Genomic DNA, 19025 nt, shown 5'->3' on the forward strand with positions numbered 1-19025 from the left:
GCTGGAGCTTTATAAATTATAGCTAACTAGTGGGAAAGCCTGCCCAGAGGGTATTCTATTGTGGTGACGGAACCACGGAACCACCCTGCCATTTTCGGAAGGACAGTCTATTGTGGTGATGGAACCACCCTATGCTGCATCCAGGTGGATTCCGAAAATGGCAGGGTGGTGAAAGAATCCACCTGAATGCAGCTTATGCTGCATCCAGGTGGATTCTTTCACCACATTGCCATCCAGGTGTATTCCAAAAATGGCAGGGTTCAAATCAGCCAATAGGATAAGAGCTACTAAAATTATTTTGGCTGATTTGAATAGCCAATAGAATTTCAGTAGCTCTCATCCTATTGACTGATTTAAACAGCCAATAGGATTTCAGTAGCTCTCATCCTATTGGCTGATTTGAATTTGAAGAATCAAATCAGCCAATAGGAATTAAAGGGATGCCATCTTTAATCGCGTACCCTGAATTAATTATTCAGTGTACGGCGGCAGAGGATTCTCCACGATCCATGGCTCCGCGCCAGATTGTTCCTGGAAGAAGAAAGAAGAGGTTGCCGCTTGGAAGAAGACTTTACCGTCTGGAACAGGACCTTCAGCGCCGGACTTCAGGAACGGTGAGCACCAACCTGTGGATTAGACTTAGGTTTTTTTTAAGGGTTTTTTGGGGGGTTTGTTTTATTTATATTAGGGATGTGCAGTAAAAGAGATAAATGCCCTTTTAAGGGTTAATGCCCAAACAAATGCCCTTTTCAGGGCAATGGGTAGTTTGTTTTTTAGTGTTAGGTTCTTTTATTTTGGTGGGTTTGGTGGGTGGGGGGGTTTACTGTTGGGGGGACTTTGTGTATGTTTAATGTAAAAGAGCTGTTTATCTTGGGGCAATACCCTGTAAAAAGCCCTTTTAAGGGCTACTGGTAGGTTATTCTTAGAGTAGGGGGTGTTTTTATTTTGGGGGGCTTTTTATTTTCATAGGGATTAGGTTTAATTTTGTATACTTTGGTCATTTGTTTTTTTATTTTCTGCAATGTTAGTCTTTTTATTTTTGTAATCTTAGCTTTTTTTTTGTAATTTTAGTATTCTTAAGTTTAGTTAATTTGTGTTAATTTATGGGGTGTTAGGTTAGGGGGCGTTAGGTTAGGGGGCTTAGTAATTTAATTAGTTATTTGTGTTGTGGGTTTTGGCAGTTTAAGGGGTTAATAGGTTCATTAGGTTTATTGTGATGTGGGGGTTTGCAGTTTAGGGGTTAATGGGGGTAAATAGGTGTATTGCGATGTGTGGGTTTTGCGGTTTAGGGGTTAATAGGTTAATTATGTTTATTGCGATGTGGGGGTTTGGCGGTTTAGGGGTTAATACTTTAATTAGTTTTATTGTGATGTGCTGGTTTTGCGGTTTAGGGGTTAATAGGTTAATTATGTTTATTGCAATGTGGAGGTTTTGCGGTTTAGGGGTTAATAGGGTAATTAGGTTTATTTTGATGTGGGTGGTTGACGGTTAAGGGGTTAATTACTTTATATTTTGCGATGTGTGTGTTTGCAGTGTATGTGTTAATAATTTGTGTGGGAGGATTCTTTCACCACCGTGCCGTTTTTGGCTGTGCTATGTGTGGGTTTGCGGTGTATGTGTTAATACTTCGTGTGGGAGGTTCATTTTTTTTTTTGTACTTTTGTGGGCGGTGTTTTTTTTTTTTTTTAATGCTCCGTTTGCCTTTGCTGCATCCCAGTGGATTCTGAAAATGACCTTTGGTGGATTCTTTCACCACCGTGCCGTTTTTAGAATCCACCTGGATGCAGCTTCGCTGCACCCAGGTGAATTCTTTTGGCTGTGCGCGCAGCCAATATTCTGTTGGCTGCCTCGCGCTGCCAACATTCCATTAAGGATGCGTGCGCAACTGCCGACGGCGATGGACATTACAAACACAATTATAGTATAGATAATAAAAATTAGTAATATGAAGGAGTTCAGCTGAGTCCAAGTATGGTTGCAGATCTGAGTAGACAAACTATGGTCTAGGGGCCAAATCTATTTTTTGCACGTACTGTGTGAGCTAAGAATTATTTTTTGAGCAGAATAGTTGCAACAGAGAACATACTTCAGGATGACTTCAGATAACTAGTCTGGAGTTATCAATTACTTCAGAAAGACTCCGGGAAAATCTTCCTTTTTGGCTAGGGCAGTCTCAGTATTTCCCTCTTCAGTTTAAAGGAACATTAAATTGCTGGATACTACTGAACATGCTGTTATTTTCCCTCTTGCTAGCAGCTCACTTTTAAGCTGTTGGCTTAATTTTACACTTTTACAAGTGCTAGCTACTGAAGCTATGCATCTTCACTTTCAAGGGATATAGATAATTATTTAAATGTTAACAGCTGAGTATGAGCTCTTTTCAATGTTGATGTGATCACAATAAGCCTTTTTATTGTTTATCAACAGACTTTTTACATTAACCTTTTAAAGCCATTATGACGTTCTATTCCGTCATAATTAGACTGGGCTTTAAAGCCATTATGACGGAATAGAACGTCAAAATTAACGGCTGTCCTGAAGCCTTCTGTGCAGTCAGGACTTGATCGCGGTCTTGGGGGCGTTCCTAGGGTTGTAGGGACGCCCCCCAGACGCGATCCAATAATTGAAATCTCGTGATCGTGTGCACGATCGCGTGGTTTCAATTTGTCTACATCGGAACAGTTGTTCCGATGTAGGCACTTTAGCCCAGACTCGAAAGGGTTAAATCCCTTTACTTAATGAGCCAATCCTGTTTTACTGATCACAATCCAAAGTCTCCATACTTAATTACACATTTACAGGGCCATTTTCACACATTGAATTCCACTGATAAAAATACTCAATAAACCCTCTTATCTACTTATTACTGATTATCCCAAAAAGTATGCTACTCTGGTTTTGCGTCTGAGCAAATCCTACTGATATTACACCCCTGCTATACTGAACGACATTAGGTCACCAAACAGATGCAAACAGCCCCTGCCTAATCAATTTAATCTAAAAAAAACCCAATAATAAACTCTTTTCCACTAATAAAAATTAGTCAGATTTATACCAATAATATCCATGTTAAATTTCCTTAAAAAACATACGCATAGCTCTATGATTTTGGAGCTCTTATTACGCACTATTAAAAGTGATAAATTAACATGTGGGTCCTTAAACTGTGTTATTGGTTAACCCAAGGAAAAAATCACCATTTTGTTGGTCACAAATTGTGCACATTAGGGGCGCGATCCGATATCGATCGCAGTTTGCGGCGCAAGCGAGGGAACCGGCGTCGCCCGCAGTTTCAGCTCGCAACTCGAGCCATCCCATATAGGTCGCCGTCAGATGCTAACGTGCCGTAAGTCTCACAAACCAGCGATGTCCAGAAATCTGCGTAAGTACAAATTTCTGGCGTCGCCAGTGACTTGCGGCACGTTAGAAACTGCCGGCGCCTATAAAACCTGACTAAAGTTTAAAACACCCGCACTGTCTAACACGCCTCCCTAACATAGCCCGCACTGTCTAACACGCCTCCCTAACATAGCCCGCACTGTCTAACCCTCTATCCGCTATCCCCCCTCACTAGCCTAACAATAAAAAAGCTATTAACCCCTAAACCGCCGATCCTTTACCCCGCCGCAACCTAATAAAGTTATTAACCCCTAAACCGCCGCTCCCGTACCCCGCCGCCAGCTATATTATATCTATAACCCCCTAAAGTGAGCCCCTAACACCGCCGCCATCTATATTAAAATTATTAACCCCTAATGTAAGCCCCTTACACCGCCGCCATCTCTATTAAAATGATTAACCCCTAATTTAATCTACCTACCCCGCCGCCAGCTATATTATCTATATTAACCCTAAGTATATTATAGTTAATATAGGTATTACATTATATATATTAACTATATTAACCCTAATTATATTAGGGTTAATATAGTTAATATAGTTACTATAGTATTTATATTAACTATATTAACTCTATCTAACCCTAACTAAATTTATATTAAATTAATCTAATTCATTTATAAACTAAAATATTCCTATTTAAATCTAAATACTTACCTATAAAATAAACCCTAAGATAGCTACAATATAATTAATAATTACATTGTAGCTATGTTAGGGTTAATATTTATTTTACAGGTAAATTGTTAATTATTTTAACTAGGTATAATAGATATTAAATAGTTATTAACTATTTAATATCTACCTAGTTAAAATAATTACCCAATTACCTGTAAAATAAATCCTAACCTAAGTTACAAATACACCTACACTATCAATAAATTTAATAAACTACAAACATCTATCTAAAAATACAATTAAATTAACTAAACTAAATTACAAAAAAAAACAAACACTAAATTACAAAAAATAAAAAAAAGATTACAAGATATTTAAGCTAATTACACCTATTCTAAGCCCCCTAATAAAATAATAAACCCCCAAAATAAAAAAAATTCCCTGCCCTATTCTAAATTCAACAAATTTCAAAGCTCTTTACCTTACCAGCCCTTAAAAGGGCCTTTTGTGGGGCATGCCCCAAAGAATTCAGCTCTTTTGCATACAACAAATACAATACCCCCCCCCCCCATTACAACCCACCACCCACAGACCCCTATTCTAAACCCACCCAACCCCCCCTTAAAAAAGCCTAACACTACCCCCCTGAAGATCTCCCTACCTTGTCTTCACCACACCGGGCCGAACTCCTGATCCGATCCGGGCGATGTCTTCCTCCAAGCGGCAAAGAAGAATTCTTCCTCCGGCGATGTCATCCTCCAAGCGGCAAAGAAGAATTCTTCCTCCGGCGACGTCTTCCTCCAAGCGGCAGCACAGTCTTCATTCTTCCGGCGGCATCTTCAATCTTCTTTCTTCGCTCCGCCGCCGCGGAGCATCCATCCCGGCCGACTGCTGAACTTGGAATGAGGTACCTTTAAATGACGTCATCCAAGATGGCGTCCGCCGAATTCCGATTGGCTGATAGGATTCTATCAGCCAATCGGAATTAAGTTAAAAAAATCTGATTGGCTGATTGAATCAGCCAATCAGATTCAAGTTCAATCCGATTGGCTGATCCAATCAGCCAATCAGATTGAGCTCGCATTCTATTGGCTGATCGGAACAGCCAATAGAATGCGAGCTCCAATCTGATTGAACTTGAATCTGATTGGCTGACGTCATTTAAAGGTACCTCATTCCAAGTTCAGCAGTCGGCCGGGATGGATGCTCCGCGGCGGCGGAGCGAAGAAAGAAGATTGAAGATGCCGCCGGAAGAATGAAGACTTTGCTGCCGCTTGGAGGAAGACGTCGCCGGAGGAAGAATTCTTCTTTGCCGCTTGGAGGATGACATCGCCGGAGGAAGAATTCTTCTTTGCCGCTTGGAGGAAGACATCGCCCGGATCGGATCAGGAGTTCGGCCCGGTGTGGTGAAGACAAGGTAGGGAGATCTTCAGGGGGGTAGTGTTAGGCTTTTTTAAGGGGGGGTTGGGTGGGTTTAGAATAGGGGTATGTGGGTGGTGGGTTGTAATGGGGGGGGGGGTATTGTATTTGTTGTATGCAAAAGAGCTGAATTCTTTGGGGCATGCCCCACAAAAGGCCCTTTTAAGGGCTGGTAAGGTAAAGAGCTTTGAAATTTGTTGAATTTAGAATAGGGCAGGGAATTTTTTTTATTTTGGGGGTTTATTATTTTATTAGGGGGCTTAGAATAGGTGTAATTAGCTTAAATATCTTGTAATCTTTTTTTTATTTTTTGTAATTTAGTGTTTGTTTTTTTTTGTAATTTAGTTTAGTTAATTTAATTGTATTTTTAGATAGATGTTTGTAGTTTATTAAATTTATTGATAGTGTAGGTGTATTTGTAACGTAGGTTAGGATTTATTTTACAGGTAATTGGGTAATTATTTTAACTAGGTAGATATTAAATAGTTAATAACTATTTAATATCTATTATACCTAGTTAAAATAATTAACAATTTACCTGTAAAATAAATATTAACCCTAACATAGCTACAATGTAATTATTAATTATATTGTAGCTATCTTAGGGTTTATTTTATAGGTAAGTATTTAGATTTAAATAGGAATATTTTAGTTTATAAATGAATTAGATTAATTTAATATAAATTTAGTTAGGGTTAGATAGAGTTAATATAGTTAATATAAATACTATAGTAACTATATTAACTATATTAACCCTAATATAATTAGGGTTAATATAGTTAATATATATAATGTAATACCTATATTAACTATAATATACTTAGGGTTAATATAGATAATATAGCTGGCGGCGGGGTAGGTAGATTAAATTAGGGGTTAATCATTTTAATAGAGATGGCGGCGGTGTAAGGGGCTTATATTAGGGGTTAATAATTTTTATATAGGTGGCGGCGGTGTAAGGGGTCAGATTAGGGGATAGATAAGGTAGATGGCGGCGGTTTTAGAGGCTCACAGTAGGGGGTTAGTTTATGTAGATGGCGGCGGGGTCCGGGAGCGGCGGTTTAGGGGGTAATAACTTTATTAGGGATTTCGGGGGGGGGGGGGATCGCGGTTGACAGGGAGATAGACATTGCGCATGCGTTAGGTGTTAGGTTTATTTTAGCAGATCGCGGTTGACAGGGAGATAGACATTGCGCATGCGTTAGGTGTTAGGTTTATTTTCTAGTTAGTTTAGGGAGTTACGGGGCTCCAATAGTCAGCGTAAGGCTTCTTATGGCTGCTTTTTGTGGCGAGGTGAAAATGGAGTAAGTTTTCTCCATTTTCGCCACGTAAGTCCTTACGCTGCATATTGGATACCAAACTGCGCGGGTTTGGTATACCTGCCTATGGCCCAAAAAACTGCGGGCGACGGCAGAAATATACGGGCGTAACTTCTAGGTTACGCCGTATATGTGATACCAAATCCGCGCAAATATTGGCGTCGCCGGCTTTTGCGGGCGACGATTTATATCGGATCGACCCCTAGATTTTTTGATAACAAAATCAATAGATTAATGATGCAGATAATGAATTTGCGTTTTTTTTTGTTGGAAAAAATAATTCTGACATTCAGGGGGGATTAATGGCAGATACATTGTTTGTTTTGTAATCATTGGAAAAACACACTGACAATACTGGACAATGTTCAAAAGAATTGTCATCTGCTGAAAACAAGTGCAAGTTTGTCATCAATTTTTTAGTCTGCTAGATTTGATAGTGTTTTCTGATTATTTTACAGAGGTATAAAAAGAAAGTGTTAGCGGCAAAGCCAATTGAATTTTTGTACCTGGGAGATTAGAGTGTCACATGCTGATGCCAATCCAAGCCCAATAGACTGTCCTGTCACTGCAGCAATCTGAAAAGAAATACATAGATAACTTTATAGAAAGCAGTTTAAAATGTATCTTATGAATCACATCTATTCAACATAAACATCTAACATCATGACATCAAATTAGATATGATTGTCATCTCTATTTTCTTATATTAAATGGCAAAAAAAATACATTCATGATAGAGTTGTTTTTCTTAGTCAAAAATAAAAACGCAGGGAAATAACTGGATCAAGCTGTCTCTTAATGGTAAACTAGAACTACAGTTCTGCATTAACCCTTTTCCTTATGCAGTCCCAACCATATAAATGACTGCACCACCTTACTTTGGAGCTTGTAATATAATGGCACAACTAAGCTTTATATATGACAAGCAGATTTCAATAAATAATGTGACTTTGTTTTGTGAAATAAGTAAAGGTTTATTGTTTTTTTATTGGTAATTTATCAGCTTGCCAGAGAAAAAAAAAACATTGCTAACCACTGTCATAACCCTGTCCACATGTATTGGATATGCATTGTGGTTTAAAGGACCATTAAATCCTCTAGACTTGCATAATCAACAAATGCACAAAAAAGACTATACAATAACACTTTCAAATAAGCACTCTTTTTTTTTCTGACAAATTTCAAATAATTTTCCTGCCCCATGTTTCATGCAACTATGTGATGTACTGTGAAATCTTGTACATGCTCTATAGGAGCTGGTACCTCAGAAAGTGTGCACATAAAACGAGTAAGTTGCAAGTGGGATTGCTCTGCAAATGCATTATTTATCCTCATATAGGTTACACAGTGATAACTATACCTGTAATTTGTTTATAAAACATTGTATTATCTTGTTTGCGTACTTACTACCAATTTGACGATTAAAATGTTTTCTATGTATAACGTGTCTGAATGATAATGTGTTTTTGCTGTTTATCTCTATGGCAATTCATTCTAAACATTAAGTTGCATCATCATTGAAGTATGTATGTGTATGTCGCTTTCTTCAGTATTCAATTCATGTATTTATTTATTTTTTATGTTCCTCTTCCACACAGTTGTAGCACAGGGTCTGTTTAGTTATTTTTTTTATAATACATAAACAAGTTTATTAAACAAACAGACCTTTAATTAGTTGACCCTGTTAATTCCCAAGGTGCTAGAATCCATGGAGAAGCATACCCCGGGGGTTCCATTGCAGAAGATGTAACCAATTCATCCAACAATACACAGTTTATTTATTCTGGGTGAAATAGGAACATGAACTGACAGTAAATGTTTCCAATCTCTACTCTATAACTAAGTATAAACTAATAACTAAGTATAAACTAAGTATAAATATTGATATTATACATTTATAACCTCAGAGGATCACAGTCCATAATTGCTGAAATGCAGCCATTAACCTGTAGGTTACTGTGCAAGTACAGGCTGCTGCTATCTGACTAGTGTCTTACAATAACATCCATACTTATGCACCTAGTGCTATTGCAAATAATGTTTTTGTTTTTCATGACCAGCAAAGCTAGTAGACAGTGAAGTTTACTGATGAAAAAGATGTCAGTCACTGAGAAACGACCCTCATTGTTAAGGAGGAACTAGCCAGATAGAAATCATGGCTACTAAAAATGTTGCTTCAAAGTTATTTATTTAAAATTTCAACATTCAGCTTTCTGAAGACATATGAGTGCTCTAAGCATTTATTCTCAAGCTTGCTGCAGTGGTGAGTATTATTTTGGGCTTTTAAGCCTTAGTTCAAATAGAAACAAAAGATTAAAACTGGTTAGGGGTCCAAAGGGTAACCTTTGAATTTTCACTTAGGGGAGCTTAAGCTTATACCAGGAATTTCTACTTGACCAAGAACTTACACTCTTGCTTGAAAACACATTTACTTATGACAGGTTGCTAAAAGCAAATAAATAAATAAAAAATACATTGGATGGATATGAAAACCTTTTGATATTCTAATATGAAATGTTTGAAATAAAACAACTGTGCATTATAATTGTATTACATAGTTTGCTGCCTTTTCCAGTACTTTAATTGTGAAATTTATGTGAAAAGAATTGGCAACCTTCATAAACCTCATCCTTGCTACATATCTGTCCCAAATTGGCCTCAGCAGGAAGGTTCAGACAGTGAAGGAACTGCAGAACAATTATAGATTTGTTTACTTCTAACAAAACTCAAGATTGGCTCCTCCAAATAAGTGGTGGTGGGAATTTTGGCTATTGTAAAAATAATTGCAGCAAATATGGTGTTAATGCATTAAACATTACACTCAACTAGCATATTAATTATTGCAAGATGGCAGAGAAACTTTGTAATTACGAGGTGTTTATGTGTGTATATACCAATTAGTTGTAACACTATGTATGGAAAGTGTTTGTTACTTGAGCCAATCATTTTCTATAAACTACATATTCTAAAAATTACACTATATACACTGCAAGTATGTTTAAAAGTTTTTCTTCATTTTGTATGAAGTGAAAATATGACTATTAATAATTACAAAGCATATATGCTAGCCTTGTAGAAAATGTGATAATAGTTTTCTTTTTCATAAATATGTAAAATAGCAGAAGTCATTAAAACATTGTTATGGTAGCAATTTTCTTGTTCATAATGTAATGCAAAATGTAGTAATTATATAGATATAAAGTTATACCTACAGCATTAGCCAGCGTGATGGAATCTAGTTCAACCTTTCCTAGATGTCCACAAAATATAGCCGTTATGACGTATGGTGCATAGTCCAATACACTGATCAAAGTCTAAAAAAAATAAGAAAATATAGATTTGAAACAATACACATTGAATGAAAACTACTGATAATATTGTTTTCATGACTATAGACAATAAGATAAATTAGCAGTTTTATGCTACATGGTACTTGCATGTGCACCATTATGGGATATGTGTGTCAGTGAGAGAGAATGGGTCAGGTCTCCAGGTTTCAGGTGCAGGTGAAGAAATATATTTTATAGCTTGTTACACAGATTATAATGCATTTACAAAATGTCTCACTGGTAGTCAGGGTTGGCTCCAAGGGGGTGCATTGGGGGGCAATGCCCACCCAAATGGAATGCTGTGCCCCCTCAAAAATATTGATATGATCATACGCTTTAAAAATAATAAATAAAATAATGAATTGTTATGTAATGCTGCATGCTGGGGGCAGAGTTAGCTGCCGAACTGTGAGGTCGCATCACGCATCTGCAAGGAGCTCCTTGTGTTAACCTCTTATTTGGAATTGGAAGTTAATTAGAGACTTTTTGGACTTGTCTTTAACCCTATTAATTTTACCTAACTATCGTGAGTTACTCATTTTCTTAAACAATAGACCACAATAAGTATATGATTGTATCATATAAATGGATGAAGACTTCTACCGGATGGAGGACCTCTTCTTGCCCCGCTTGGATGAAGACTTCTACCGGATGAAGGACCTCATCTGCGCACCTTGGATGAAGAATTCGGCTCGGCTGGGTGAAGACGACTCAAGGTAGGGAGATCTTCAGGGGGTTAGCGATAAGTTTTTTTTAAGGGGGGTTTGGGTGGGTTAGAGTAGGGGTATGTGGGTTGTAATGTTGGGGGGTATTGAATTTTTATTTTCAGGTAAAAGAGCTGATTACTTTGGGGCAATGCCCTGCAAAAAGCCCTTTTAAGGGCTGGTAAAAGAGCTGATTACTTTAGTAATTTAGGATAGGGTAGGGCATTTTTTTATTTTGGGGTATTTTTTATTTTATTAGGGGGCTTAGATTAGGTGTAATTAGTTTAAACTTCTTGTAATTTTTTCTTATTTTTTGTAATTTAGTGTTTGTCTGTATTTTAGTGTTTGTCTGTATTGTCTGTAATTGTATTTTAGTTTAGCTAATTGTAGTTAATTTATTTAATTAATTTAATGATAGCGTAGTGTTAGGTGTATTTGTAACTTAGGTTAGGATTTATTTTACAGGTAATTTTGTACTTATTTTAACTAGGTATCTATTAAATAGTTATTAACTATTTAATAGCTATTGTACCTAGTTAAAATAAATACAAAGTTGCCTGTAAAATAAATATAAATCCTAAAATAGCTACAATATAATTATTATTTGTATTATAGCTATATTAGGGTTTATTTTCTAGGTAAGTATTTAGTTTTAAATAGGAATAATTTATTTAATTTTAGGAATATTATTTTGTTTAATTAAAATTATATTTAACTTAGGGTGGTGTTAGGGTTAGGGTTAGAGTTAGGTTTAGGGGTTAATATATTTATTATAGTAGTGGCGACGTTGTGGGCGAGAGATTAGGGGTTAATAATTGTAGGTAGGTGGCGGCGATGTTAGGGAGGGCAGATTAGGGGTTAATACAATTTATTCTAGTGTTTGCGAGGCGGGAGTGTGGCGGTTTAGGGGTTAATACATTTATTATAGTGACGGCGAGGTCCAGTCGGCAGATTAGGGGTTAATAAGTGTAGTTAGGTAGCGGCAACGTTGGGGGGGCAGATTAGGGGTTAATAAATATAATATAGGTGTCGGCGATGTTAGGGACAGCAGATTAGGGGTTCATAGGTATAATGTAGGTGGTGGCGGTGTCCGGTCGGCAGATTAGGGGTTAAAAAATTTTATTATAGGGTTTGCGATGTGGGGGGGGCCTCGGTTTAGGGGTACATAGGTAGTTTATGGGTGTTAGTGTACTTTGTAGCACAGTAGTTAAGAGCTTTATATTACCGTGTTAGCCCATAAAGCTCTTAACTACTGACTTTTTTTGTCGGTAGGAGTCTTGTCGGTATTGGGTCTACCGCTCACTTGGTCCAAGACTCCAAATACCAGCGTTAGGCAAATCCCATAGAAAAGATAGGATACGCAATTGACGTAAGGGGATCTGTGGTAGACTGGAGTCAGGGTAAGGAAGTGAGCGTTAGACCCTTTCCTGGCTGACTCTAAATACCAGCGGGCATTAAAACGCAGTGTTAGGACCCCTTAACGCTGATTTTGACGGCTAACGCCGAACTCTAAATCTAGCCGATAATGTCTCACTGGTAGGTATACATAGTAATGTATTTTATATCTTAATACACAGATTATAACACATTTACATAAAGTATCACTGGTAGGTATACATAGTAATGCATTGTATATCTTTTTACACAGATTATAACCTATTTACATAATGTCTCACTGGTAGGTATACATAGAAATGTATTTTATATCTTAATACACAGATTATAAAGTTTTTACATAATGTATCACTGGTAGGTATACAATTTATGTATTTTATATCTTAATACACAGATTATAATGCATTTACATAATGGCCTCTAGTTATCAAGGTCTGGCGGACCTGATCCGACACTACGACCTCGCTGAATACGGCAAGCAATATGCTCGCCGTATTCAGCATTGCGCCATCAGCTCACAAGAGCTGCTGGTGCAACGCCGCCTCCTGCAGACTCGCGGCCAATGGGCCGCCAGCAGGGGGGTGTCAATCAACCCGATCATACTCGATCGGGTTGTATTGTGGCGATGTGTGTCCGCCTGTTCAGAGCAGGCGGACAGGTTATGGAGCAGCGTTCTTTGTGACCTCTGCTTCATAACTGCTGTTTCTGGCGAGCCTGCAGGCTCACAAGAAATACGGGGCACCAAGCTCCATTTGGAGCTTGATACATATGCCCCATAGTCTCACTGGTAAGTATACATATAAATGTATGTTATATCTTGTTACACAGATTATAATTAGTGATGTCCTGAATAGTTCGCCGTTGAATAGTTCCCGGCGAACATAGCTTTAAAAATTGTAAAGCTTTTTTACCTTACCAGCCCTTAAAAGGGCCTTTTGCGGGGCATGCCCCAAAGAATTCTGCTCTTTTGCCTGTAAAAAAAAACATACAATACCCCCCCAACATTACAACCCACCACCCACATACCCCTAATCTAACCCAAACCCCCCTTAAATAAACCTAACACTAAGCCCCTGAAGATCTCCCTACCTCGTCTTCACCACGCCGGGAATCACCGATCCATCCAGAAGAGGGTCCGAAGTCTTCATCCAATCCGGGCGATGTCTTCATTCAAGCGGGGGCTGAAGAGGTCCATCATCCGGCTGAAGTCTTCATCCAAGCGGGGGCTGAAGAGGTCCATCATCCGGCTGAAGTCTTCTATCAAGCGGCATCTTCAATCTTCTTTCTTCCGGATCCATATTCATCCCGCTGATGCGGAACATCCTTCCTCCACGACGAACTCCGAATGAATGAATGTTCCTTTAAGGTGTCGTCATCCAAGATGGAGCCCCTCGAATTACGATTGGCTGATAGGATTCTATCAGCCAATCGGAATTAAGGTAGGAAAATTCTGATTGGCTAATTGAATCAGCCAATCAGATTCAAGTTCAATCCGATTGGCTGATTGGATGAGCCAATCAGATTGAGCTCGCATTCTTTTGGCTGATTGGAACAGCCAATAGAATGCAAGCTCAATCTGATTGGCTGATTGGATCAGCCAATCGGATTGAACTTGAATCTGATTGGCTGATTCTTCATTCGTCGGGAGTTCATCATGGAGGAAGGATGTTACGCATCAGCGGGATGAAGATGGATCCGGAAGAAAGAAGATTGAAGATGCCTCTTGATAGAAGACTTCAGCTGGATGATGGACCTCTTCAGCCCCCGCTTGGATGAAGACTTCAGCTGGATGATGGGCCTCTTCAGCCCCCGCTTGGATGAAGACATCGCCCGGATTGGATGAAGACTTTGGACCCTCTTCTTGTGGTGAAGACAAGGTAGGGAGATCTTCAGGCGCTTAGTGTTAGGTTTATTTAAGGGGGGTTTGGGTTAGATTAGGGGTATGTGGGTGGTGGGTTGTAATGTTGGGGAGGTGTTGTATGTTTTTTTTTACAGGCAAAAGAGCAGAATTCTTTGGGGCATGCCCCGCAAAATGCCCTTTTAAGGGCTGGTAAGGTAAAAGAGCTTTACAATTTTTATTGTAGAATAGGGTAGGGAATTTTTTTTATTTTGGGGGGCTTTGTTATTTTATTAGGGGGCTTAGAGTAGGTGTATTTAGCTTAAAATTGTTGTAATATTTTTATAATGTTTGTAAATTATAATTTTTTTTGTAACTTAGTTCTTTTTTTATTTTTTGTACTTTAGTTAGTGTATTTATTTGTATTTATTTGTAGGTATTTGTATTGAATTTAATGATAGTGTAGTGTTAGGTTTAATTGTAACTTAGGTTAGGATTTATTTTACTGGTAATTTTGTATTTCTTTTAGCTAGGTAGCTATTAAATAGTTAATAACTATTTAATAGCTATTGTACCTAGTTAAAATAAATACAAAGTTGCATGTAAAATAAATATTAATCCTAAAATAGCTACAATATAATTATTATTTATATTGTAGCTATATTAGGGTTTATTTTACAGGTAAATATTTAGCTTTAAATAGGAATAATTTATTTAATAAGATTTATTTTATTTTGTTAGATAAAAATTATATTTAACTTAGAGGGGTGTTAGGGTTAGGGTTAGACTTAGCTTTAGCGGTTAATACATTTATTATAGTAGTGGTGAGGTCCGGTCGGCAGATTAGGGGTTAATAATTGTATATAGGTAGCGGCGACGTTGAAGGGGTCAGATTAGGGGGTAATAAATATTATGTAGGTGTCGGCGGTGTTAGGGGCAGCAGATTAGGGGTACATAGGGATAATGTAGGTGGCGGCGGTGGGCGGTCGGCAGATTAGGGGTTAAAAAAAATTAATAGAGTGATGGCGATGTGGGAGGACCTCGGTTTAGGGGTGCATAGGTAGTTTATGGGTGTTAGTGTACTTTAGAGCACAATAGTTAAGAGCTTTATGAACCTGCGTTAGCCCATAAAGCTCTTAACTCCTGACTAGGGATGGGCGAATGTTTCGCTACATTCGAAAAACGGCACGAATTTTAACACATTCGTTCGTTCGAATCGAATTTCGAATGTTTACATAACATTCTAACATTCGATTTTCGAATATTCGGTTTCGAATTTTACGATTACATTCGAAAATATTCTAATTCGAAAAATTCGAATTTAGATTGTAATAGTATTTCTAATGCTTTTTCTTTAAATGTAATATTGGAATTATGCAATATTCGAATTCGAAAAATTCGAATTTAGATTGTAATAGTATTTCTAATGCTTTTTCTTTAAATGTAATATTCGAATTATGCAATACGTGTATTCGAATTCGAAAAATTCGAATTTAGATTGTAATAGTATTTCTAATGCTTTTTCTTTAAATGTAATATTCGAATTATGCAATATGTGTATTCGAATTCGAAAAATTCGAATTTAGATTGTAATAGTATTTCTAAAGCTTTTTCTTTAAATGTAATATTCGAATTATGCAATACGTGTATTCGAATTCGAAAAATTCGAATTTAGATTGTAATAGTATTTCTAATGCTTTTTCTTTAAATGTAATATTCGAATTACGCAATATTCGAATTCGAAAAATTCGAATTTAGATTGTAATAGTATTTCTAATGCTTTTTCTTTACATGTAATATTCGAATTATGCAATATTCGAATTCGAAAAATTCGAATTTAGATTGTAATAGTATTTCTAATGCTTTTTCTTTAAATGTAATATTCGAATTATGCAATATTCGAATTCGAAAAATTCGAATTTAGATTGTAATAGTATTTCTAATGCTTTTTCTTTAAATGTAATATTCGAATTATGCAATACGTGTATTCGAATTCGAAAAATTCGAATTTAGATTGTAATAGTATTTCTAATGTTTTTCTTTAAATGTAATATTCGAATTATGCAATATTCGAATTCGAAAAATTCGAATTTAGATTGTAATAGTATTTCTAATGCTTTTTCTTTAAATGTAATATTCGAATTATGCAATACGTGTATTCGAATTTGAAAAATTCGAATTTAGATTGTAATAGTATTTCTAATGCTTTTTCTTTAAATGTAATATTCGAATTATGCAATACGTGTATTCGAATTCAAAAAAATCGAATTTAGATTGTAATAGTATTTCTAATGCTTTTTCTTTAAATGTAATATTCGAATTATGCAATATTCGAAAAAAAAAAATTTGAATTTAGATTGTAATAGTATTTCTAATGCTTTTAAATGTAATATTCGAATTATGCAATATTCGAATTCGAAAAATTCGAATTTATATTCGAATTCGAAAAATTCGAATTTATATTCGAATTCGAAAAATTCGAATTTATATTCGAATTCGAAAAATTCGAATTTATATATTCGAATTCGAAAAATTCGAATTTATATTTGAATTCGAAAAATTCGAATTTCGAATGTAGACATTCGATATAATTATAAACATTCGAATTCGAAAGTGACATTCGAAAACTGTAAATAACATTCGATTTTCGAATTTTTAAGAATATTCGTTCTTATCGACATTCGAATTTAGAATTCGAATTTCGGTAATAACATTCGTTCTACATTCGAAATTCGAAAATTTGCACATTCGCCCATCCCTACTCCTGACTTTTTTCTGCAGCTGGAGTTTTGTCGTTAGATTTCTAACGCTCACTTCAGCCAAGACTCTAAATACCGGCGTTAGAAAGATCCCATTGAAAAGATAGGATACACAAATGGCGTAGGGGGATCTGCGGTATGGAAAAGTCGCGGCTGGAAAGTGAGCGTTAGACCCTTTCCTGACTGACTCTAAATACCAGCGGGCGGCCAAAACCAGAGTTAGGACCCCCTAACGCTGGTTTTGACGGCTAACGCAGAACTCTAAATCTAGGCGTTAGGGTTTATTTTACAGGTAAGTATTTAGTTTTAAATAGGATTAATTTAGTTAATAATAGTAATTTAAATTTAGATTTATTAAAATAATATTTAAGTTAGGGGGGGTTAGGGTAAGTGTTAGACTTAGGTTTAGGGGTTAATAATTTTAATATAGATGGCGGCGGTATAGGGGGGGCAGGATAGGGGTTAATAAGTTTAATATAGGTGGCTTCGGTATGGGGGGCAGGATAGGGGTTAATAACTTTAATAAAGGTGGCGGTGGGGTCCGGGAGCAGCGGTTTAGGGGTTAAACAATTTATTTAGTTGCGGCAGGGTCCGGGATTGCAGGATAGGGGTAAATAAGTTTATGTAGGTGGTGGCGGTATAGGGGGCGGATGATTAGGGGTTAATATGTATAATGTAGGTGGCGGCGGGGTCAGGGAGCGGCGGTTTAGGGGTTAACATGTGTATTATAGTTGCAGCGGGGTCCAGGAGCGGCGGTTTAGGGGGTAATACATTTATTTAGTTGCAGAGGTGTAGGGGGGCAGATTAGGGGTGTTTAGACTCGGGGTACATGTTAGGGTGTTAGGTGCAGACATTTCCCATAGGAATCAATGGGATATCGGGCAGCAGCGAACATGAGCTTTCACTATGGTCAGACTCCCATTGATTCCTATGGGATCTGCCGCCTCTAGGGCGGCGGATTTAAATCCAGGTACACTGGCCCGGAATAGTGGCGTGCGTATCTGGTAGTAGTTTGATAACTACCAAAAGTAGTCAGATTGTGCCGAACTTGCGTTCGGAACATCTGTAGTGACGTAAGCATCGATCTGTGTCGGACTGAGTCCGGCGGATCGAAGCTTACGTCACTTGATTCTACTTTTTCCGGGCAGTAGGGCTTGATAACTAAGGTGAATCAGCCTCGCCACAAATACGCTGCGGAATTCCAGCGTATTTGCTGTTGACGGCTTGATAACTAGAGGCCAATGTCTCACTAGTAGGTATACATAGAAATGTATTTTACAGCTTTTCAAACAGATTATAACATATTTACATAATGTCTCACTGGTAGGTATACATAGAAATGTATTTTACAGCTTGTTAAACAGATTATAACATATTTACATAATGTCTTACTGGTAGGTATACATAGTAATGTAATTTATATCATGTTACACAGATTATAATGCATTTACATAATGTCTTACTGGTAGGTATACATAGAAATGGGTTTTATAGCTTGTTACACAGATTATAACACATTTATATGATATCTCACTGGTAGGTATACATAGAAAAGTATTTTACATCTTGGTAAACAGATTATAACACATTTATATGATGTCTCACTGGTAGGTATACATAGTAATGTATTTTATATCTTGTTACACAGATTATAATGTATTTACATAATGTCCCACAGGTGATTTTTAAGAAGAGCAAAGATATTAAAAATTATATTGCTCCCACAAAATTAAGAGATAATAAAAAACAATCTGTTTCTCTGAATAAATGGTGTGGGGGCAAAAATGGTTTACATCTGTGCAAAAAGAAGGATTGTATTTTGTGTCCTTTAATAGATAAAGACAGTACTCATTTTTATAACTATAACAATAGCAAAAAGTATACATGTAAAGATAGATATACATGTCACACTACATATGTGGTCTATCAATTAGTCTGTAAATGTGGATATATTTATATAGGGCGCACGAAGAGAAAAATCAAATATAGAATCAGAGAACATGTAAATAATATTTCAAACGGTTTTGAAAATCATAGTGTGTCCCGTCACTTCAAAACCCACCACAATCAAAATCCCCTAGATCTCACTGTCAAAGTTATAGAGTGGGTAAAACCTAATGTATGGGACACAAATAGACTATTAAAACTTAGAAAACAAGAAACCTTTTGGATTAAAAATCTCAATTGTATGGAGCCCAATGGGTTAAATATAGAAATTGACTTGCAGGCCTTTTTATAAAATAGTT

At 36.9% G+C, this 19025-nt stretch overlaps 1 protein-coding gene across 2 annotated transcripts in view; it reads right to left on the reverse strand.

Moving 5' to 3' along the window:
• The window catches only part of LOC128653834 (multidrug and toxin extrusion protein 1-like), a 174864-nt gene that overhangs the window by 151009 nt on the left and 4830 nt on the right, over positions 1-19025 (reverse strand). For both annotated transcript variants that reach the window (XM_053707369.1, XM_053707370.1), the window contains exons 2-3: positions 9968-10069; positions 7262-7330 (exon numbers count right to left, since the gene is read on the reverse strand). In XM_053707369.1, coding sequence (XP_053563344.1) covers positions 7262-7330; positions 9968-10069 — 171 coding nt within the window. The remainder of the gene's footprint in view (positions 1-7261; positions 7331-9967; positions 10070-19025) is intronic.

Source organism: Bombina bombina, chromosome 3 (assembly GCF_027579735.1).
Source record: "Bombina bombina isolate aBomBom1 chromosome 3, aBomBom1.pri, whole genome shotgun sequence".
Classification (NCBI taxonomy): domain Eukaryota; kingdom Metazoa; phylum Chordata; class Amphibia; order Anura; family Bombinatoridae; genus Bombina; species Bombina bombina.